The sequence below is a fragment of the Anguilla anguilla genome, chromosome 10, assembly GCF_013347855.1.
Source record: "Anguilla anguilla isolate fAngAng1 chromosome 10, fAngAng1.pri, whole genome shotgun sequence".
Classification (NCBI taxonomy): domain Eukaryota; kingdom Metazoa; phylum Chordata; class Actinopteri; order Anguilliformes; family Anguillidae; genus Anguilla; species Anguilla anguilla.
Genome location: NC_049210.1, coordinates 43,194,944 through 43,219,555, shown reverse-complemented (window position 1 = coordinate 43,219,555; position 24,612 = coordinate 43,194,944). Strand labels below are relative to the sequence as shown.

The 24,612-nt window shown below is 47.1% G+C and overlaps 1 protein-coding gene across 5 annotated transcripts in view; it reads left to right on the top strand.

Moving 5' to 3' along the window:
- Positions 1-443: 443 nt before the first annotated feature.
- LOC118237393 (protein prune homolog 2-like) overlaps positions 444-24,612 on the top strand; it is a 57,884-nt gene continuing 33,715 nt past the window's right edge. For 4 of the 5 annotated variants that reach the window (XM_035436051.1, XM_035436050.1, XM_035436048.1 and 1 more), the window contains exons 1-6: positions 445-641; positions 9,660-9,764; positions 10,232-10,419; positions 10,850-11,010; positions 12,972-13,121; positions 13,477-13,571. In XM_035436051.1, the coding sequence (XP_035291942.1) occupies positions 606-641; positions 9,660-9,764; positions 10,232-10,419; positions 10,850-11,010; positions 12,972-13,121; positions 13,477-13,571 (735 nt within the window). In that variant the 5' untranslated portion in view covers positions 445-605. Of the gene's footprint in view, positions 642-9,659; positions 9,765-10,231; positions 10,420-10,849; positions 11,011-12,971; positions 13,122-13,476; positions 13,572-24,612 lie in introns of all 5 variants that reach the window. The other variant, XM_035436047.1, reaches the window with a different exon arrangement.

Below are 24,612 nucleotides of genomic sequence, written 5' to 3'. Positions count from 1 at the left end.
CTCCAAAGGAAACATTTCATGCTGACGGGGCATTTTACCACAGGCAATACCGGGACAGCTGCCTGTTATTTTACACCACAATCTCATTTTTAAAAATCACAGCACCATCAACTCCAAGCTACTATCCGCGTCTGCTATTAAACTGTGACTCGTCTTTATATTCGCGTTCTAGTTCCGGACATCCTGGCTCTCGCGCGCAAAAAAAGATCCCCCTTTGATGCGCTGCGCCCAGACGTATTACATCTGGAGCCGCGGCGATTCCGAGGCGGCTACTGCAGAGCCCTGCATCACTCGAGCCGTCGCCGCTGGGCGCTGTCCATGGTTGCGGTGTTACTCGAGCCGGACTGGCCTTTTTTTGTCTACCTGGATACATTTTTCTCATTGGCTGGCGCGTCCCAGAAAAGGAGCGCGCGGGACCGAGCGCGCCCCCGCCCGGAGAGCTCCCTGACACACCCACCTCCATATTCGGGGCAGCAGACACCGAGGGCTGCGAATGGGAGTTACAGTGCGGCAGCGAGCGCAGCGGGGGACGGCGGTTTAAAAAAAAAAACACGATCATCTCAACTCATGGAGACAGCGGCTTTTCCTCACTGATACTTCACAACATGGAGGAGTTTTTACTGCGTACCAGGTCCGCGCTGGTAAGTGAAACAGACGGAGACAGGCATTAGATATTATGACGTAGCTACTACCGAAATTCTGTTCAGGGACCCCAGCATCCAGATGCATGACGTGTTCCCCCCACCTGTGGAACCGTCGGGGTGGAAAATTACGGCAAGTTTGTCCACTGTCACAAATGTTATATTCTATTCACGGAAAAAAAATTACCTTCACGCGTCCCCGCTGAACTGCACCTTCAACAAGTATTAGCCATGTTATCACATTTGACTAGACTGCAGATAGCGCGTTCTATCTGTAAACTAACAGCATTAGCATTTTACACAGTGATGCGCTAACACACTGGCTGAAACCATTTGCATTTTTTCGCTTGGAAGTTGGGCGCAATTTGTGTAGGCTATGCTGAAATGGTTCTGTCTTTCGCTTTTTTGACCAACTGAAAATGACGCATTGAGTTGCACCGTTCTTTACGCAAAACAGGAAAACATTGATTGACACTTAGTAATAACGCTATTAGTTGCAGGCCTACAGAAAGAGTTAACGGGTGGGGCAGGACAACTCAGATTTATTCTTCAAATACAACGGTATTACTGAAAACTGACGAGTCTCAGCATTGCGTCCTCTCTGGAACGAAAGGGCTCTAAAACTCAGACTGCCCCGGTTGTGTACTGTACAAGAGATGCTGCTGCTTCTGCACCTGTCTCTGGGAAGAGGGGGGAACGCAGTTCACGTGAAAACACTCCAGGGTCCACTTTTAAATTAATGGCCCAGGTGACAGGGAATTATGAGAAGTGTGCCAGGGCTCTGAGCTTAAATTCACATCTCTTGTAAGAACAGGCCCGAGTGACAGTTTGCATTGCGCTTTTCCTGAGTACTCATCAAACGCTTCAAAAACAAGGTTTATTCAGTACTCTGGTTCTATATAGCTGCTGCATTTTGCACACAGGAAGTCTTTTACACGTTAAATCCTGTTTGCTATTCTGCCTAGAATATAACAGGCCTGCATTGTCCCTGCACACATTCCCCATTTCCTGGAAAAATTTTGTTGTTTGTCGCTGATCTCACTGTGATAAGGCCTTTGCCCCGAGCCTGGCTGACCCATGCATAAACCAGCTCATTATTTTCTTAAACATTAACTACCCAACCGAATGCGGACCAGCTTCTGCGTCTCTGCCACTCTCTGCAGGGATGGAAAGATCCTGCTCGCTTCACAGAATGGAAATGGAGGTAAAAAACTGAAGTATAGGGAGTGCTTGTTTGACAGGCTGCTTGTTCAGAGACAAAAGGCTTGGGCAGTATGATGTCATCGTCTCCATGTTTCTCACTAATCATAGGCTGTTAGTTGGTCAGGGCTTTTGGTTTGATTGGCCACCAGGGTGAATGGGTGTGGTGGTGCGTCAATTGGAGAAACTGTGTGTGTGTGTTTTTGTTGTGTATTTGTTGCAAGGTGTGTTTGTCATGTTGTGGGTTTTAAATCACACACAGAGTGAAAATGACCTGCTGGAGAAAGCATGGCTTTGAGCCATTAGCTGGAAGATTTCACATCTGCAGCAGCAGTGGCTGCTGGGTGATTTGGCACCTACAGACGCAGTGGTTGCTGGGTGAATTCACACCTGCTGAAGCAGTGGCTCTTGGATGATTTCACTCCCGCAGAAGCAGTGGCTGCTGGGGGATTTCACACCTGCAGAAGCAGTGACTGCTGGGTGATTTCACACCTGCAGAAGCAGTGCATGTGTGTTGTGAGTGAGTGTGTGTGTGTGTGTGTGTGTGTGTGTGTGTTAAAGAAACGTGGAGCTGCATCAGAGGACAGTGGCTTTGTGCTCGTAAGCTGTGTTCTGCTGCTCTCTCTGACCGACCCTTCAGCGCAGCGCTGGTGTGGAATCCTATCAGTACTAATGGAAGGCAGGCCGGCTAATTGATTTCCACTGCCAAGAGGCTTTTTCCCCAAGACACAGCTCTGTTCCGCCTGCAGGAATTGCAGAGAGAGGGAGAGATAGAGAGAGAGACAGAGAGAGAGAGAGAGACAGAGACAGGCAGAGAGAGAGAGAGAGAGAGAGAGAGAGAGAGAGAGCTGCGATAGAGCCAATGCAGGGTTTTTGACATCGACACACACGCACAGCCGAATACCAGCTGCCTCTTTAAAATGCACCTCAATTAATAATTCATCCGCCGAGAAGGAAACAGTCGATCAGAGACCAACCATCCTGAATACTGCATGGCTGAAATGTACTATGAATATAAAAATATACAAAATTTAAATACATAAATATACAAGAAAAAAAAATGCTAATATGTATTTATAAAAATTGCATCAGATAATTTACACGGGGGAAGTCATCACAAAATGTGAAATGTGGCGAGGTTGTATGTTCATATTCGCAGTATGTCCTAACACAATTGTGATATGAGGACATGCATTATGTTTGCTTGGCGTTCATGACAATGCGGTGTTTCCTCCGTGTTTTCAGGTCATCTGTGGTGACTTGACGTGTTGAATATACAGTAGCTTACAGACTGCACAAGCAGCTGGGGTAACATTAGCCATAACAGTGTTGACAGCATAACATAAATTACAATTGCAAAAAGGGGGGTGGCGTTGATATTTCAATCGCAGACTGGGCAGGGGGCTGGTGTAAATGTTTTCTTTCTCATTGGAGATTAAGAAAAATGTGACCTTTTGTTGCCTTGTGGATGTCTTTTGCAAGTTATGAACTAATCAGAGAATAAATTGTTAATACTCATTTTAATTATAGACAATAAATATGTGTATGATTTTATATAGGTCTGTAAGTTCAAATGCAGGCTCTTGCACTTTCTGGCACTCAATGGCTGGGGAAATGGAATGACTTGCATAATGCATATTATATGTAATTGCCCTGGTGTATCAGGCCCATAATTGCCATTGGTGAAATTCAGGAAAGGGGCAGCGATGATGTTGTGATTGGGGTGATGTCGTGACTGTGGTGATGTCATGATTGGGGTGATATTGTGACTGTGGTGATGTTATGATTGGGGGTGATGTTGTGACCGTGGTTATGTTGTGATTGGGGGTGATGTCGTGACCGTGGTTATGTTGTGATTGGGGGTGATGTCGTGACCGTGGTTATGTTGTGACCGTGGTTATGTTGTGACTGTGGTGATGTCGTGACCGTGGTTATGTTGTGACTGTGGGGATGTCGTGACCGTGGTTATGTTGTGACTGTGGTGATGTCGTGACCGTGGTTATGTTGTGATGGTGGTGATGTCGTGACCGTGGTTATGTTGTGACTGTGGGGATGTCGTGACTGTGGTGATATCGTGACTGTGGGGATGTCATTCCTGTGCTAATGCAGTCTGTCCTTCAGGGAACCTGCATGAAGATCCTGAGAAGGTTTCTACTTTGCCCCCGTGCATAATGATACTGAAAAACGGTACACTTCACACACACACACACACACACACACGTTGTATCCCCATTGTATTGCTGAGGGTTATGGGAATAAACTACCCCACCATGTTATCCTTTCTTCTCTCCTTCTATTAAAGCTCATAATTTCTGTTGGTTGCTTTGTGGATATTTTCATAGATTTCCCCCCCGACTCTGTTCGTAATTAGGCCCTTTTAATTAAAAGACAATTAAAACTTTAGTTGTATAATGATAATTGGCAGTTTAGGAAAGTGCCTCTCTTCTCTCACATATTAATTTTCTCGATTAGAGGGGTGATTACCCAGCGTTGGAAGGCAGTTGGTTTCTCAGGCAGAGAGGATGCTAGGATACATCGGATGGCCTCTGAGACAGCCTACTTTGAGTCCATCAGCACGCGTGGTCAGGACAGAGCTGCCATTTTGATTTAGGGGAAAGAATAACCACAGCCTAAGCAAGACCGGGCACAGTCACCTTCCATTTTGGGAAAAACATGTTTGGCCGGTCACGACTTGGGTTAGAGATTTGTTTTTCCAGCTGAGGACCAGAAATCCTGTACATCTTCCTGTAGCTTTGGGTCACTGTGGGGGGGGGTTAGGGGCATGCAGTTTAGTGTTGGAGGGCGTTGGGCTGTGTTGGGGTGCTTCAGTATTTACTGTTCCCCTGAGCTGGAGGTGTTTCCTTCTGCAGTATATCTCCAGTGCTTAAAAAGGCTCATATCCTGAAAGCTGTTTTTTTATTGTCCTTTATGGCTGATGTGCTGTATCCCTGTCCTTGCGCTCTTCTGAAATACGAGCGGTGCCAAACGCTCCTGCCAGGACGGCCCTCTGAGTCACTCTGAGTCACTCCGGGCACCTCTGCCAGGCACCTCTGCCAGGCACCGAAATCTCGCTAATGATCACAAAAAAAATCAAGCGGATAAATAAAATGGCGCACCTTTGGCCAGGCCAACGGGGATTTAGACACAGCCAGGGAACGTGGCAGAGTGAACGCTCGTAGATATGGCTGCGACTGCTGCATGCGTGTGAGGCGTGTTTCTTGAGACGTGTCATACGTTGAGCGACGCGTTTGGTGTGGTCTTGCATGTGGTATGAGGCGTGCTGTATGGTGGGCGCTTTATGTGGCAGGTTTTTTGCGGCCTGTTTTGGAGACTCATGGTGTCACAGAGTGCACCATGGGATTGTGCTGACTTGGACGCCCACCCCACCCCACCCCACCGCCAACCTGGCAGCATCCCAGCACCTCCATCCCTTTAATTAGATCTGAGCGCGCTCAGTGCCGCACTTGCGCTGGATGGGCTGTGCCCTTTTTTGGGCGTTGTATTCGGGGTGACCTTCCCAAGTGAGGTCACTCTGCCTTTGCATCATGAACATCATCCTACAGCTCCAGCAAATCCCTGTCACTGGCTGAATTGCTGTCTGTCAATCAGGCACCTGTCTCCACCCACTCTGTGATGTCATTTACAGGCACCTTTCACATCTGCATTTGGTGTTTACCTGGGGGAGGGGAGGGGGGGGTTGTGCAGATCAGTACGCCAGTTTGCTGCATACTGGCAGGCCTGTCTCCTGGGGACCTGTGCATACTGGGAATGCTGGGAAATGTAGTGCTGGGGGTATGTATCCACTGGGAATGCTGGGATACACAGTGCAGAGAGGAAGTGGAGGGTAGAGTGCGTCCCTCCCGGAGGAATCAATGGTTTTATGGAAGAATCAGGTTACAATAATGCAATAACAGAGAGCCATTTTCTGATAAACAGCTGGCCTAAGAGAGCAAGAGACTGGGAGAGTGACTGAGCGAGTAAGGAGAGAGAGATGGTTAGTAAGTGACTGACAAAGAGAAAGAGAGAAACCAGAGTTTGGACCAGTATATTCATTGGACTTGTACCTTCATGATTACTTGTGATTATTTGTGATCACATTTCTGATCAGTTGTCATTAGATTTGTGAACAGACAACTCTAGGTTAATTTAGTTGTAATTAGATTAGTTGCGTTTCATTGGAAGCATTTGTAATTAGATACCATAATTTTGATTGGCTGGACTCTGTTCGGCATGGCCAGATCTCAGGCCCGGTGTGGTAAACTCTAAGATCCACACTCGGAACCAAACCAGCAGACAGAACCAGGGGCTGTGGGCACCGACTCTGTTCTGGCTCCGCCTCCTTGGCCAAGTTACTCTTGATCGACAGGACGTTATGGCCCCCCCGATGAACGACTCGCTAGGTGGGATGGGGTCGACGCCCCACCTTCGCTCTCCTTTTCGCCCGTTGTCATAGCGACGGGGATAATCTGATGAGGCCAAATTAAATTTGTGCCCTGGGAGCTTTGGGGAGGGGGGGGCGGGGGGGGGGGGGGGGGGGGGAGAAGAGGAGGAGAAGCGAGCGATCATCTCGCGAACCCTCCGTGTCCCTCCTGACGGCGCATCCAGCGGCTCGCGGAAAAAAAAACTTGAGGCGACGCGACGCAACCCAGGGTACGCCCTGTTCCAGCGCTCCATTGGCTGGAGCGCCGCCGCCATCGCCGCCACCGCCGCCGTGTGCCAGCGAGATAAATCTCTGCAGAAGGGCTTTATGGGAAACGCATTACATTATTAGCTGAGTCATCAGAGAGGGGAGAGCGAGCCGCGGCGGCGCATGCTAACGAAAAGGCCGGAACGGATATTCGATCCGCCATTAATGGAGCCCTCTGACGGGCGGGGCTTAATGGGGTAATGACTGGTACTGGACTGCAGCGCTGCTCAGTGCCCCAATCGTTTGGGGCCTCTGGCCTGGGCCAGGCCCACCTGCCCCCATGCCCCGACACAGATACGGGACAGAGAAAAGAAGAGCGTTCGGAATCGCTCTGGAGGCACAGGAGCCCCACCCTGCCCCCTGATGTGTCAAGCCACTTTGAGCCCCCCAGTTTTCTGAACCCCCATCTCAGTCTACTGACGAGGAGCCGCGGCTCCAACCTGTAGCAGCTGGCGGAGAGAGATCGTTTATCCGCTGAGCCGCTGGGGAGGACTCTGCGGTGGGGATACTCGGATCTGCTGCTCCAGACTGGAGGTGTTGCTGTTGTGTATCCCTGGCCTGTAGGAGGTTGTTCAGATTGTGGTTCCGACCAGCAGAAATTATAATAATGTCCGGGAGTGACTGACGGAGGTTGCTGAGCTTCTCCAGTTTACCAGGTTGCTGTTGGTAACCATGCGGGGGTGTTTTGTGGGACTGGGCACCTTCACCTTTCGTCAGCCCACCCCACCCCCCCACCCCTCACCCCACATGACCGTCTGTGTTTACCTCATTTGCATCACATGACCTTTTCTGGGTTGGTATGTCAGACTGGTCTCCTCAGCAGAGGTTTGGGGGATGCAGGGGGAGGGGGGGGGGCTGATTATACAGGGTAAACACTGAGGCGAGTTGGAGACGTACAGATGAAGTAGTTACATCTGAGTAAGTGCTGCTTTCTGTTGTATGTATGTATGCCAATTCTGATGGGAATGTAAATGGGAATTTGTCTTATGTTGTGTTCCTGATGTAAAATTGTATCTGCTTCCCTGGATCCTTTTGGAAAATTAGGTGTTTTTTGTTTTGTGCCAGGGCCCAGGTTTGGCAGTACAACTCAAGCAGATCCAGGTTCTGTGGGAAAACCCTGCTCTGTGGGTGACAACAGTACCAGATCAGCTGCGTAGAGCAGAAGTTGAATTTATTTACGATTTGTATTGAGGTCAGGGGCTACAGATGTTCCCACCATGCTGGCTAGTTCAGTGATTTAGATGTTGAGTTGTGTTGGACCTGCGCTGTACTCCTGTCTCACCCCATTCCCCTGATTCTTTCCTTCTCTTTCTGTCTATCTGTCTCTCTCCCCTCTCTCTCTTGTTCTTGGTCTCTCTCTCTCTCCTCTCTCTCTGTCTATCTCTCTTGTTGTGTCTTTGTCTTTCTCTCCCCACTCCCTCCTCTATCTCTCTTGTCTCTGTCTCTGCCTCTCTCTCCCACTCTTTCTTCCCCTCCCTCTCTCTCTCTCCCTCCTCTCTCTCTTGTCTCTCTCTCTCTCTCTCTCCCCCCTCTTTCTTCCCCCCCCCCCTCTCTCAATCTGTATGCGACTCCTTTATTTAAGCCTGGCACACACTGATGCGCTGGGGCTGTAATGCCGCGATCACGTATCTCTACCGTGAGTCACTGTTTATGCAGAGGGGCTTTTAGCTCCGCTAACGTTAAGTGCTAGCCACACCCCAGCTAGCTTCCAGGACTTTCTGTTTCTGAAGAACTACTTCAAAAGGCCCCCCTGGTGTTCAGTCCGGCTTTATCACCCCTGGGGTGATACAGAAAACTGGGACCAATGGATGCGATTGTGCTCAATGCCCACCACCCCCCTCCCCCCAACCCACCTCCCACACGAGGGTCACCCCCCCCTTGTTTGCAGTTTCCTGATTCCAACATTACTGTATCTCCATATCATCAACACGAACATTCATCACACAATGGTTCATTTATGCACCATCGTATCTCAGATGCATCTGTCGCATGATATTACGATTTATGCCGGGTGTCATAACAGAGCGATATTAAAACGCCCGATGCGTTAAAATTGTGTGTAGAACCCCGTCAGCTTACGCACACACTGCCCCCAGAAATTGCGTGACAGGAGACATGTTTTCCACGGACAGCACAAGCCTTCTTTTAAAGAGCATGAACCTTATTTAATTTCCCTTTCCTTCCAGCCTTGCCCTCAGGATGATTTGCAGATGTAGTGTGGAATGGGGAGGCGGGGGCAGGGGGGGGGGGGGGGGGGGGGGGGGGGGTTATAGCCTTTATGCATCTCATCTGCCAACATTAGCTGAGGAGGCGAGTCCCATCTTACAGAGAGAAGAACAGCCCTGAACCCCGACTCCAAGCCCTGAACCCCGACTCCAAGCCCTGAACCCCGACTCCCAGCCCTGAACCCCAAATCTAACCCTTATAACCCGACTCCAATCCCGAACCCTGTTTTTAAAGACATTAAAACCGCTTCTCATTTCTTTTTTCTTTGTTGTCTTTCTCCTTATTTGTTAAAAAAAAAAAAAAAAAGAAAAGAAAGAAAGAAAAACAGGGGTTCGGTGGTGTATTTACCCCTCTGGTGACAGTCAGACGGGCATTAGAGCTGATGGATTCTCAGCACTGGTAATTACCCAGAATGCTCGGCACGTCCCTACCGGCGATCCGGCATGTGGCTTTAATATCTTTGTCTTTGGAATACACGGAGTGCAGCCCCTCAATTAGAAGTATCAACACTTTGTTTTTATTGTAATTCTCCCCATGAGCTTGTCGCCCCCTACTGGCCTGGCCTGCTTGTATGGGGGGGGGGGGGGGGGGGTGAGGGGGGCGGTGGGGGGGATCTGTTCGCTGGGGGGCAGAAACTCTCTGGATTCACACTCTGGGGAGGGGGGATGTGTCCCTCTATGATATGGGGGATAAGGGGGATGGGGGGGATGGGGGGGGGGGGGGGGCGGCTAAGTTCTGCTAAAAGAATTTACATTCTGTTGAATGAATTAATGATACTGACAGTGCATTTGCTGGTGTATGGATCCTGTACAGTCAAATTATGAGATGTGGTCCATGAGACTGCTCCTGCCTATAGTGCTTTGGACATCTAGAGTGGATATAATTCCTTCCTGCTTTATTCACAGGTGTCAGAGTCTCTGTGGTCCAGTGTCCATGGGGTTCTGGGTGGAGGAGAGGCCGACGTCACCTGTGTAGCTTCAACACTGGGCTACGCCTATTACCTCAGCCAGGTAGTGCGTGTGTGTGTGTGTGTGTGTGTGCGTGTGTGTCTGCGTGTGTGTGTTTCAGCAGGAGCCCATAGGCTGTGCGTGTGCTTGTGTGTGTGTGTGTTGACCTGAGTGTGTGTGTGTGTGTGTGTGTGTGTGTGTGTGTGTGCGTGCGTGTGTGTGTGTGTGTGTGTGTGTGTGTGTGTGTTTCAGCAGGAGCCCATAGGCTGTGCGTGTGCTTGTGTGTGTGTGTGTTGACCTGAGTGTGTGTGTGTGTGTGTGTGTTTCAGAAGGAGCCAGCAGACTGTGTGTGTGTGTGTGTGTGTGTGTGTGTGTTTCAGAAGGAGCCGATAGGCTGTGTGTGTGTGTTGTCCTGAGTTTGTGTGTGTGTGTGTGTTTCAGAAGGAGCCGGCAGACTGTGTGTGTGTGTGTTGTCCTGAGTGTGTGTGTGTGTGTTGACCTGCGTGTGTGTGTGTGTGTGTGTGTTTCAGAAGGAGCCGGCAGACTGTGTGTGCGTGCCGTTGCTGGGGCAGCGTCGAGGTGAAGCTCGTGTCCCGGACGAGACGCGGAACTTCCTGCAGCGGCTGGGCGTGTCGGAGTCCTCCCTGCTCTGGAGGGACGACATCGACCTGCCGCAGCTCCACGCCGCAGGGAAGCTCTCCCTCACCCTGCTCAACAGGTACCCTCGCACACCCGAGATACACACACACCTGAGCAGAGCCAGGCTGGGCAGGGGTGGGGCAGGGTACGGGTCGGGGCGGAGCAGGTTTGGGGGCCCCCCCCCCCCTCTCTCTGTGTCTCTCTGAGTCCACCCGGCTGGAAAAGTAGGTACAGCATTACTGGGATTCCAGTGGAAATGAGATGGCGGATCCCAGCTGGCGGTGGGCGGATGAACAAGCCGCAGAAGAATGGCGGTAATAGCTGAGGCGGGGGGGGGGGGGGGGGGGGGGGCGGGGGGGGGGGGGGGGGGGGGCTCGCTCTGACAGTTCCTTTGCCCAAGGGCTCTGCCCAAGCTTTATGTAGATTTTTATCAATTTGCTGCCTTCTCCTCCTCGCTTTCTCTGTCCCTCTCTCTCTCTCCCCCCTCCCTCCTTTCTCTCTCTCTCCAGTAAGGAGGATGGGGCCCTCTCATCCAGCGTTGTCAGAGTGATCAATCGCTCCGAGCGCCGGGGAGGCGGGTTGGGGGCGTCGTCGACGGCAATGGTCGCCAGGGAGATTCTTCAAGAGGCACCAGAGCAGCTCACTCCACCGCTGGCTGAGCTCCTGAGAGGTGAGGAGCCAAAACCCCCCAAACCCCCCCCCCCCCCCCCCCCCTCACGGGAGTAATGGGGCTTTACGGAACTGCCATGCCTGACACGCAGCCCCACCCGCTAGACTGGGGAGAGGGGGGGGGGAAAGAGAGCAGGGTGCCCTCTGACTTCACTTAAGAGTGAGAAACTCGTGCCTTTTGCAGAGCGACCGACCCGAGAGCGTCTGCTTGCACCCGGGGAAAAATGGGAGGGAAACTAAATTGGCTCTCAGAGGTCAGAGGTCATTATTGGCTCCACGCAGACGCACTAACACACTGCCACACACTGTAATTGGGGGGTCAATTCTGCTGAAATGTCAGTAATATTCTTGTATACTAACTTATAGCCAGTCTGTATTCTATCAGGTAATGCTATCATGCTGCTACGCTAACGTACATCCACACACAGTGCCACTGACCAGTAGCCAATCTGTATTCACTCTTGTTATGCTAACATGCTGCTACGCTAACATACATCCACACACATAGTGTCTCAGACCAGCAGCCAGTCTGTATTTGCCATGTGTTTCCCAGCTGGGGGGGGGTGGGGGTTGTAGGGGGGGATCTCGGTGCCCCCCCCTTCTCTGCCGCGGACGGCTTGTTTGTCATTTAAAACACACAGAGGCGAATGTATCCGCCGCTCTCCCGTCGCAGGTGAAATGATGTATGAGGCCATAACACGCGCTCGCTCGCTCAGATAGAGGAGCCTCACACACACGGAACGCACGGCACGCGTAAACAAACACACACTAGCTAGCAGCAAAACCGTAAACAAACGCATGCTAGCTAGCGGCGAAACGGTAAACAAACACACGCTAGCTAGCGGCGAAACGGTAAACAAATGCACGCTAGCTAGCAGCGAAACCGTAAACAAACGCACGCTAGTTAGCGGCGAAACCGTAAACAAACGCACGCTAGTTAGCGGCGAAACCGTAAACAAACGCACGCTAGTTAGCGGCAAAACCGTAAACAAACGCACGCTAGCTAGCGGCGAAACCGTAAACAAACGCACGCTAGCTAGCCGCGAAACCGTAAACAAACGCACGCTAGCTAGCAGCGAAACCATAAACAAACGCACGCTAGCTAGCAGCGAAACCGTAAACGTGCTGCCCGTCAGAGAAGCGTGTGATTGATGCGCGTCTCCACCCACAACGTATTTCAGTGACAACAGCTTGGGTTTGTGGTCAATCCTATTTCAATTCAGCCAGTTTATTATTTAAATTTTGTGGTGTGAAGGATTTCATTCAACTGAATTCAAATAATTTAAGTTATTTTCCTGAGGTGACTGAATTGAAAGGATTTGACATTGACTGTCATAGCAGTTCCTGTGTCCACTGCTAAAAAGTGCAGTGATCTCCTTTTTATTTTTGAATTTAAATTGACTGTGGAAATATATGTAAAACGTTAACTGCCATACTTCTGCAGATCCAGTGTTTTACAAATACGACAGCCAGAGAACTCGGCTTTATCTTATCCTTGGTTACAGAAATCTGAATATGAATCGAATGCATTATTATTTTATTATCTTGGAAAACATTTTAACATTACCTCACTAGTATTCAGCTGACACTCATCCAGAGACACTGTGCAACAGTGCAAACACAATAGCAAGGATCCAGGATCGAAGTGCAGTAATTCTCTACAGGAGGGAAGTATATTCTCAAGAGAGACAGCAAGTGCAAGATTCCATTGTCAAAAGTGTGAATTACCCTATTGAACACTAAACTAAGTTATATGAACAAGGACAGAGCTACCCTAATGAGCATTAAAATACATTAAACCAACGACAGCGAAGAAACCACAGGCTCAGTCCAACAGTCTGATAACAGTGCAGGATTGGCAGGACTGAAACAGGCTGTGTGTGTGTGTGTGTGTGTGTGTGTGCATAATTAGTGTGTGTGTGTATGTGTGTGTGTTTATGGTTCTTCATTTCCTTGGTGCAGTGGCTTTAATGCTGGAGTCAGCCAAGACCCCCTCCCAAGATGGCCACCCCCTGCCGGACCACGAAGAGCTCCTCAGAGCCCTGGTGGACAGCTGCCCCTCCCATTGTGATGTCATACAGAATGCCCCTGCCCAACAGGAGGGGCTGCAAGGTAACGACATCATACCTGACACTCACAGAACATGGCACTGTTCCCGTCACCAGTCAAAAACACTCAATAAACGTTCCACCCTGTCCACCTGTCACATAATGGCAGCCAGTCTATGCCTTAAGCGTCACCTTAAATTAATAATATGTGCGCGTGTGTTTGTCTATGCGTGTGTGTGTGTGTGTATGCGTTTGTCTGTATGTGTGTGTGTGTACGTGTGTGTGTGTGTGTGTGTCTTTGTCTATCTGTGCGTGTGTGTATGTGTGTGTGCATGCGTGCACATGCATGTATGTGTGTGTGTGTTTGTGTGTGTGTGTGTATGTGCATCTGTGGGGTGATTTGTATATTTTTTTTGCAGGTTCAAGCCTGGATCAGATGTTGTTGAAAGAGCTGAAGGAACTCTCTGATGGAGACATCAAAGTGTCTGTGAGCACAGTGTCAGTGGACCTGGAGGTGAGTGTCAGTGTTTCCACGGAGCCTGAACACAGACACAACACTTTACTCTGGAATGTATGGTCGGATCTGGTTCAGTCTGGCCTGATCTGGTCTGGTCTGGTCTGGTCTGGACAGGGTCAAGGGCTGATTCTGCATCTGGTCTTAGCGTTAGTGTTTATGTGTGGATAGAAAATGATGCCATCTTGTGGTCATCCACTGTATTCTAGTTGTAAGAGAGTTCTGGGTGGGTTGTGAGTTTGCGTTGAGTCACCAATCATAACGGAGACGAGTCTCACGATCAATTCACAGCAGATTGGCAGGTGAATAATTAGGCCCGCCCAGCTCACAGGGCCCGTGTGTAAACGGCGGCGCGCGCGGGAAAAGAGCGGGAACGCCGAAGTGGCCTCGCCGGCGCTCGAGGGCCGCGTCCGTGCGCCGCCCTCTAGCCCGAGCCGCGGCGGGCTTTCCGCGTCGTTCTCTCTCTCCTCGCTCGCGCTCTCATCCCGCCAGCCGCTCCTGCCGTAACTTCTAATGCCTTTTTTTTCCTTTCTTTCTTTTCTTTTTTTCGTTTTTTTTTCTTCTTTTTTTTTTTTTTATCTCGTTCAAAGCCATTTTTCTCCCCCGTTGCCCAGCGTGAGATATTAGGGTATGTGTAAAATAAATGATGTATACAGCTGCAGGGATGCTACCTTACGTCCAAGGAACATTAACCATGGGGTCCTCGTTTAGCGAATAAATAACCATTCATTTCGGTGGCTGCACCGTCTGGACTGAGGAGCATATTTTACCAGGCTAAGCAGAGAGGCCATTAGAGATTTCTTATAAAATAAATCGCCAAAGGGGTCCTCTTCTAGTGGCAAGATTTCAGCTTCCGTGGTGGGGAACTAATGAGGTGCAATGGGCTCAAATGAATCCGTTATATGCACGTCATTTGCGGTATGTATATATTTATATATTATTTTTTAATTGTGTTTGAGAATAACAAAGTAATAAGTACATCATTTTAGGGGGCCGTTTTAAATGCTTCTCAAAAACTAAATAAATTAGTTTCAATTAAGGCGTAATCGGGTGGTGTGTGTGTGTGTGTGTGTGCGTGTGTGTGGAAGGGGGGGTGTTGATGAAAGAGCTGTTACGGATGGATTTTTGTAAAGCTGACTGTAGTTTTGGCAGAGGGAGAAGCCAGACAGCCAGGTGGAGCTGAGCTTCCGCTGCCGTTACCTGCGTGTTACCTGTGCAGATGTGACGGGACGTGTGGGTGGGGTTTGGGGCAGCCAGTCGAGTCATGTCAAACAGAAGGATGCAGGTTTCAGTCCCTTATTCGGCTCTGCTGTTCTAACACTGTGTCCTGACAGGAAAACGGGACCTTCAGCCATTCAGGTTAAGTCCCCTGATTTGAGACTCCGCCAAGTAAATAAACCAAGGGTATGTCCCACCATAAAAATATATAAAGTATAATATACAAAAAATATTATATGGATGTGTTTTTATCATGTTGTTTGGGCATTTGTAAACACTCCCGTGTTCTACCTGTCCATTTGAAGTCCAGATGCACAAGGTGGCTCGGCACATTGACGACATCACAATGACATCACAATAGCAGGAGTTGGTCAAACATCACCGCCTCTAAGTGTGGTCTTCCAAGGAGCCAGGTAGAAGCTGAGCATTGTTCCCGAACGTGGACGTGCTCCTTATAGCTCTGTGAAAAGAGAACGAGGCTAAGTTAGACACATAAGTTTTGAGACGGCTCCGTGCTAAAGTGTCATTTTCAAAGTGTGAGGTTTTATTTTCTTTTCATTTTTTAAAAATTGACTTGTTGCGATCAACTTTCGGAAAACAAACAGCGATTTTCACTTCTCTTCGCAGTGATTTAGTTGGTTATTTGCCATCTGGGAGACCCTGGCGTACTCCCCCCCCCCCCCCTCACATGCTTAATTAAGTGCAGAGACGCTCTCACTGAAGATTGTGCTGCTCTGTTTGGTTAATTAAACTATCTTCCAAACATCGCATCGTTTTCCCGAGCAGACTTCTGACTGTCCCCCTGTGATGGTGTGTAGGGTGTAGTATTTTTAGGAAATGAATTTTTATGGTGCTGCTGCCACGCTGATATTGCTGTACTTTAACTGAAGGAAGAAAGTTTTGACATCAACTTTCCAGAAAACTTTAATCTGAGAAAAAAGGTGTTTCTTATATTTCTGTCTTACATACTGGTTCTTAAGAACATTTCATACGTTCTGTGAATTTGTGTTCATATATTTAAGCTTAAAATAGACTTATAATTTCTGACAAAATATACACCATCTTGAATTGAAAGTCATGAAGTGAAATGATTTTATGAAGTTAATAATGGTGTTCTCCAGATAGATTGTGTTAAGAGGAATTCTCCTCATTAAAAATGTGAAAAAAATATTGTTAATCATTTCAGCTATGAATGGGTGAAGAATATTGTTGTTATTGTTGTAAGTATTTTTAAGTATTTTTTAAATTTCTCGACCATCCCAAGGTCTCCCAGTGTGAACAACGGACATTAAAGTGACGCCGCTGAAAATCTGATCACGTGTTTGCACGAGAGATAACCGAACCTTTAGTAAAGGTCTGTCTGACCGTCAGAAAGCAGTCGTCAGGACTGAAGATTGATTGAAAACCCCAATTCCAGCTTCACCCGTCAGCGTCCATAAAAGCCTGTTCAAATCTTCGTACTCGGATGGGAGGTGGGGGCGGGGGTGGTTGGTGAAGATGATTGAGGGTTTTGGGAAGCGGCGCCCCCCCCTCGCGAGGCAGAGTTAAACCGCGGTATTAAGAGCGGAATTCATGAATATAAGGTACGTTAGCGATATCCGTCAAACAGCACGCGCCGCGTCGCGGGAGCCGGATTCATGCGTGTCCTGGCGGCGGGGCACCAGCTGCTACACCGACACCAAACTTTTGTGTTGGAACAACGCATTACTTCGGCATTTAGTCTAATGGAACATACCGGAGACACATCAGCGATGCCGCGCAACCCCGCCATTAAGCCGGGATGTCCAAAACAATATATTTAAAAACGCAGATGAGTAACAGAAACACAAGATCATTTTAAAACTCGCACATTCTCACATATTTACTCTCAAAATCCAAGTTAATCAAGGGAGCTGATACCCAACAGCGATTTTTTTTGGACAGAATTGCTTTTTGCAATGACATCGTTAATATTGAAAAAGCCTAATATTTCATATTTTACCCTTAATATAATCAATAACACATAAAGTTTATGCACATTTTATAGAATTGTAGCACACATGAATATGCTGTATGTCCACACACATATATATATATGAAATCCACTATTTCATATTCTATAGCCTATGGAATCCACTAGAAATAGTGGATAATGCTGTTTTTTTATTATCCTTGAAAGTAAATGCACGTGTGAGATAAATGACAAAATATTGAAAAATGAGTGGGTTCGGGTTTCCGTAACCGCGGCCCGGTAATTAGCAATGCAAACGAGGAGCAGGGTATCCTGCATGCTGGGAAGTTGATTATCCCCGGGCCCGTGGTCGCTAACTCAGAGATCTGTCATTCTGGGTGTTCCAATATTCATGAGCGAGGTTTTTGGGGGGGCGGGGCCTCGGCGGTGGCAGTGATGTATATGCGGTAGTCGGGGGCCTTGAACTGGAATTCCGCGCTAGCCTCGCTGTCACCAAGTCCGACGCTTTTGCCAGACCGGGCACCTGTGTATTTGATCCCGTGATGACAGGTCATGCGTGTGTGTGTGTTCCTGTGATAGCAGGTCATGCGTGTGTGTGTTCTTGTGATGACAGGTCGTGTCTGTGTGTTTGATCCCGTGATGACAGGTCATGTATATGTGTGTGTGTGTTCCTGTGATAGCAGGTCATGCGTGTGTGTGTTCTTGTGATGACAGGTCATGCGTGTGTGCATTTGATCCCATGGTGACAGGTCATGTATGTGTGTGTGTGTGTGTGTTCCGCATGATGACAGGTCGTGTGTGTGTGTTTGATCCCGTGATGACAGGTCATGTATGTGTGTGTGTGTGTGTGTGTGTGTGTGTGTTCCCTGCGATGACAGGTCATATGTGTGTGTGTGTGTTCCCTGTGATGACAGGTCATATGTGTGTGTGTGTGTTCCCTGTGATGACAGGTCATATGTGTGTGTGTGTGTGTGTTCCCCGTGATGACAGGTCATATGTGTGTGTGTGTGTGTTCCCTGTGATGACAGGTCATGCATGTGTGTGTGTTCCCTGTGATGACAGGTCATGCATGTGTGTGTGTTCCCTGTGATGACAGGTCATATGTGTGTGTGTGTGTTCCCTGTGATGACAGGTCATGCATGTTGCCTTTCAGTTTCAGTTTCTTCCGTTATGACTGGACAGTTGGGCTGGCAGAGTGATTTTGTTCATGCAGGTAAACTGCAGAATGTTTTTGTTCATTGAGGTGTGCTGCAGAATGATTTTATCCATGCAGGTAAACTGCAGACTGACTTTGTTCATTGAGGTGTGCTGCAGAATGATTTTATCCATGCAGGTAAACTGTAGGGTGAATTTCTTAAGGCAAGTAAGCTGCAGAGGGTTTGTGTCAGTGGGTGAAAGTAAAAAAAAAAGAAAGAGAAAAGCTTTTCCGTTTGTCCGAGAGCTTCTTTCTGTCCGTATTCTGCCTGAGGAGCTCCAGCAGTGATGCTCAGATTAAACGAAGCATTAAACCCACAGAGACTGCTGTCATGCAAACACACTCTAATAGCGTCTATTACAGTGCAAGGCCTTAGTCCTAACAGATGTCTCATAATAAACCCTATCAGCCTGCAAGACCTTTATTCTGCAGTCATGAATCTGCATTTAACCATTAGCAGTCTTCAAAAGCACAATTCCTAATCCCATTCTCGTTCTAGTATGTACAGACTGGGTTTGATTCGCTGTCTGTCGTTCTGTAGTGTTCTTCCACAAAGTATATTTATTAAACTTATGCATGACAATCAAATTCCGAGGGTGAATCTGTACAGCAAGTCAATGCACAACACGTGAAATGCTTTTGACTTGTCCTTGTCTTAAAGAACATGCGTTCGCTAACTACACAGCAAAACGTTCAGTGTTAAAACAGCTCTTACAGAGTGCATTTGTAATGGAGCACATGTGGTCCTGATTGGATCCATCTGTACTCTGTTAGTTTTTGTATGAAAAGATGGGAGAGTAAACATGAGGTAGCCTAATTAGCAAGCTGTAGCTAGCTTGTTAGCTACATGGAGCAGGTGTATGATTTAGCTTGCCTCTTATCTACAGACAGGTAGTTAACGCTTGACACAACGTTTCTGTTGAAATCAATTCATAAGAATGTTTTTTTAAAAATTATTTTTCCCCCTGTGACTTTATAACCTGTCCAGTTGCTTTGGATGCAATTCAGAATTTAATTCATCTTTTTTTCCCCAGAATGCACCGGGGTATTACAGAGCTGTTGGAGTGGGGATGGTTACTGTCAGAAAGTCGGTGGAAAAAAGGCGTAAAATGCCGTTACAGCTGTTTATTCCAGGGAGAATACCCAATTACGATGTACTCTTAACATCGTAATCCCTGAAATCCGTTTGCTACTTAAAGCACATTTAAAATTTAATATTTAATTTCCTTGTGCTATAGGTTTATTTAGTGACTCATATAATGGTTGGTAACTACTGAGGTATTGTCTCTGCTCTTAGAAACCGTTTTCCACGCGCTTTAGTAAATGACTCTGGATAAGAGCGACCGTTAAATGATTAAATGTGAATATGAATGCGGATGCGAGCGCGCGGCTAAGCTAATGATATTTGCGGTTTGATCCAGGGTTCTCCCGCTTTGTTTACGCTAGGCCAGTTTCATCCCCGCTCTTCTCAAATAATTATGTGCGCTAATTACCAGCCTGGAGAAAAATGCAGTAATGCTTTTCTGATGATGGTGGCTTGGCTGGCAGGTGTTGCCGGGGCCTCCTAGGGCTGAAGATTGAATATTTCCCCGCAGTCCTGAAGGCGAGGGTGGCTGGGCAGGGGGGCGTGGAACCCCCCTCCGTGAAAACACAATGCGCGTGGGTCACGCGTGCTTACGCAGAGCCGCGTGATGGATGAAAGCGCCTTCAGTTCGACCGAGGGTGACCAGGGGTAAAATTTGTTCTTAAACATTGACATTGCTCTGCCTGAACGTAAATAAATAAAGAACTGCCCATAAGCAGAGGGAGCATTGCCCTCTTCAACCAAATAAGGTTTAAACTAAATCGAAGATCAATACTATACTGGCTGAACTTGTTATAAACAGATTTACAAATTTAAAGGCTGGGTCTCCTGTCAGAAAAAAATACATATTTCACCTCACCATATGAAATATGTAGCATATTCTCACCATTTATCCATGTACATTTGCTGTTATTTTCTTTGCTAGATGCTAACTGACCTGGCACGCCAGTCATATTTCTATGTGTAAATTTTATATGCAATGTACATTAGTCATTGCAAAAAAAACTTTTAACTTTGTTTTTTTTTCTTCTTCTGTGGTCTGTGGCGGGAAGTTAAGATGAGTTGTCAGTAAAAGATAATGTTATCTCACTGCAGGTTTTTAGCGAAGTTGGCAGTTCATTTTCAGTGGTGGCACTGCTGAGAGTGGAGACAGACTTATCAATCAACACGGCTGTGATGGATCCCTGTACACACAGAAATGAACGCTCCAAAGAGAATGGAAATCTCTTAGCGTTCTCTCTCTCTCTCTCTCTCTCTGACAAAGGGTATGCAAAGAGCCTGAATGGCGGAACGGTTGATTAATTTTTTTGTGCCAGAAATGTTGTTGACAGCAGGAAATGTGTTTTTGTGTACAGTGCCTTGTTTGCTTGGGAATTCTCGCAGGGTGTGAGTTATGGAGCACTAGTCTGCACCGGGGGGGCTGTTCTGCATAATGAAGCTGGGGGGGGGGGGGGCGGGGGGGGTTCAGAACTCTGAGCAGGAGAGAGAGAGAGAGAGGTGTAAAGGTGCCGTACCTGTGACGAGAGAGAGAGAGAGTGAGGGAGAACAGAAAGAAAGAGGGAGAGAGGAGAGGGAGAACAGAGAGAGAGAGAGAGAAAGGGGCTGAGGGGGAGAGGGAAATAGAGAGAGGGGATGAGAGGGTAAAGTACAGATATGAATGTAGATGTGGACCAGGCAGACAGACATGACAGGATGGGGACTGACTCACTGATGCTGTTGAACGGCAGACTGAGACATACACTGGCCAGTGAGCTTACGTCCGCGCTGAAGTTAGCTACGCGTAATTATGTGTGTATTTTCAGTCGTTGGCACAGGGCTGGTGTTTGCAAGTGCAAAGCACACATGTGATACGCAGGCCCCGGAGTTTGCTGCTGCTTGATTGAATTTTCCCTTCGGCCGTTTTGCGAACGCCGACTTTCTCGGTCGGCGCGCGCTGAAAGTTTTTCGCGGCGCCAGTGCTTCTTCAGGCTCCAGTGAGGAGGAGCGCTCTTAATTTGCTTGTATTCGCAACAAATGGCAGCCAGACTGCCAGCTCCACACGCCATCGGAAAAAGAGATTTGTGTGCCTGTTCCTTTATTACGCTGTCATTTAGACACGCCATCTAGAAGCCCCTCAATGCCAGGATGAGGCTGCCTCATATTTGATTGTTGTGGAAAAATGATGTCGCTGCATGTTGATGGTAATTGCCTATGTGTGTGTGAGACTGTGTACATGCACTTGTGTGTTACTGTGCGTACGTATGTGTTAGAAATAGGGGATGGTTGACGATGGGGATTTGTGCGTGTGTGTGTCTGCGTGTATATTTGAAGGTGTACTTGTGTGTTTGTGCATGTGACTGTGTGCATGTGTCCTATATTGTGTATGGTTGATTTGTCTGTATGTGTCAGTGTGTGTGTGTTAGTGTGTGTGTGAGTGTGCAGTGTGTGTGAGTGTGTGCGTTTGTGTGTTACTGCATGTGAGAGAGAGTGCGTGTTTGCGTGTATGTGTGTGCATGCGTGTGTGTGTGTGTGTCTCTGTGAGAGAGAGACAGAGTGTGTGTTTGTGAAAGAGAGAGAGAGTGTGTGAGAGTGTGTGCGCGTACGTGCATGTGTTTGTGTGTGTGTGTGTGAGAGAGAGAGACACAGTGTGTGTGCGTGTGTGTGAAAGAGAGAGGGAGTGTGTGTGTGTGAGTATGAGTGTGTGTGCGTGTGTGTATGGGCATGGGTGAGTGTGAGTGTGAGTGTGTGCAGTGTGTGTGTGCATGTGTGTGTTTGTGTGTATGGGCATGTGTGAGTGTGCAGAGAGTGTGTGTGTGTGTGTGTGTGTGTGCAGGCGTTGTGCTCTCTGGTGCAGTTGCAGTTGCAGTGATTGATGGCTGAGCAGAGTGATTTGTGCTGAAAGCAGCGCCTCCTTCCCCACCAAACTGTGTCAATATTAACCTGGTAGCTGCAAGCAGAGCCTGTCTCCCCCCACACAGAGACAGCAATATGGCCTCTGTCACAGGCTCTCCATCAGCCACTGTGCTCTCTCTCTCACACACACACACAAACACACACACACACACTCACACTCACACTCACACTCACACACTCACACACACACACACACTCACAAACACACACAAACACACACTCACACTCACACACATACTCACACAAACACTCACACTCACACACACTCACACACACACACACACACACACACTCACACTCACACTCACTCACACAAACACACGCACTCACACTCATACTCACACATATGGCCACAGATACACACACACACATATACACACACGCACACATGCCCACATGCACACACACACACAGCCTGTCCAGTTGTCATGTCAGTGTCACATTTTGGATTTGAACCTGCAACCTTCTGGGCACAGATCCAGTTTTATAGCCATTTTGGTGCTGCTGCTGCCCCCTGCTGGGGCTGCATCCCTGGATGCCTAAATTTAAACAGGGACCTGATCTCTGGCAGTTAAAACAGGAAGCAGGAAGTGTGGCTCTAATGATACACCCGGTATGTTTTACCTAGAATCGCATCGTCTTTGCATAGCGATGGAATTTGCGTTTAGAGCTGTCTTTGACAGTGGACTGGAAGAATCCACAGTAAGGCTATAGTAGAGTCTGGTGTGTGAAATACTTTTGGCATCTACTACCGGGCAGAGTTTTAGTCCCTCAGTGAGATTGTGGACTGGGGTGGGGGGAGTGGGAGTGATAGCAGACTGGCGGAACCGGGGGGACCTAACGGTTGCAGTTGGGTCCCCCCCCCCCCCGTGACTACCATGGATGCGATGCAACGAGTGCATTTTTTTCCCCTTCATTTGACAGTTGGTGCCCTAGGAGACCACCTTCATGCCTAAAACCGACCCTGTCTGCTGCTATTTTTGGGGGCGGAAAAAATTTTGTCGGACTTCAAAAATTATTGTAATGTGTGAAATGGATATTAAATCATTTTACGAGGTCTGAGAAAAGGGAAAAGGCGCTGGGTTAAACAGTCATCATTTATGCCATTTCCCTTTCTCAGGCTGCGTAAAATGATTTAATATCCTTTTTCCACATTACAATAATTTTAAAGTCTTTTAAGTCTTACAAAAGTCTCTTGAATAAAAAAGTCAAGTTGAGTTTATCTCACGCAAAAGTTTTGTTGTATAATTTATGGTATGTCAATAAAAATATATATATATAATGTAATTTCATATATATATATATATATATATATATATATATAATGTAATTTTGTATATTATATATGTATATATACACAATACAATCTGAAAAGTACCATGTGTTTGTTTATAATAGGTTGTGAGAAGCTCACGGATGTGTTTTGGATCAAAATGAAATTAAGTGGCACATATTTTAAAAGATATGTTAAAGTATATACATTTACTCTCATTTACTCAGAAAAGACTCTTGGTGATGAATTTAATTATATTTTTTTAGCATTAACTTCTTTTAAAAGACAGAATGTAATTTCAAACTGCTTTCTCAAATTAGAAATGCCATTATGTCTCAGTTTACTACTTACAATTTAAAAAAGTGTGCGGAGGGGGGAGGGTTGGGGGGTTGGGGAACCCTTCCTCAATAAACAAAACCATTAATTAATGCAACTTTATACCCATAAATCATTTTGCCTGTCATAAAATTTCCATAATCTGTAAATGTGAGATGTTTAAGTGCAGTAGCTTAATTTGTGAAACATAAATCAGCAAGACTGCCTCCATTTTCCTTGCGTTCTGACAGTTGACTTAAACATTTACTCTTTGCTCAAGTAAAGCAAAGCCCATGTAAAAGAAAACAGCAACAAAAATAATAAATAGATCAAACAATTTCAGCATTTTCAGAGGTAAATAATAATTTAAATACAATTTTTATGTCTGTTACATGAGGAGGGAGTTGTATAGTAATTTCTCATTGCATAATGAACAGCTTAGCATCTTTGGTAACAGTTTAGTTCAACTGAATTATTTACGATCAGATTTCTATTAAAGCATTTCATAGCGTTTTTATCCATTTAACAAAATAAAATATAATTTTTAATGAATTGTGAATGTATAATTACACATTAATTTCATAGGTCCTCATAAATAACATGTATATTCTTTGCAGTTGTCAGTCTTATGATTTAAATAATTCATCAGAATGATTCAAGTACCTATCTAAACGTATCTAAAAATAAAAATAAATAAAAAGTCATTAATTTAATTTAATTTCTTTCAACAACTAATACTGATTAGTTCAATCAAAGTTCTGAAAGTTGTTGCTCACATGTACCTCTACCACAGTGCACTATACCTCATATGCAATAATCGTAAAATAACCATAAACTAAAGACTTGGATATATATATATATGTGTACGCGCACATGCACACAAACACACACATATTACAATTTTCTGCTGGAAGTAACGTATCATATTTGTAATTGCTCGACAAAGCAGCCGTTTATCTGTTGTCGGTCTTTTCGGAGCGAGACTGGAGCGGAGGCCGGTATGCGCCGGTACGCGCGAGAGTAACGGAGACGCTGATGAAGTGCTGTTTGCTCTGACACGGCGACGCCGACGGGACCGCGCGCCACACCGCATCCGAACGTGGCTGCGAGACA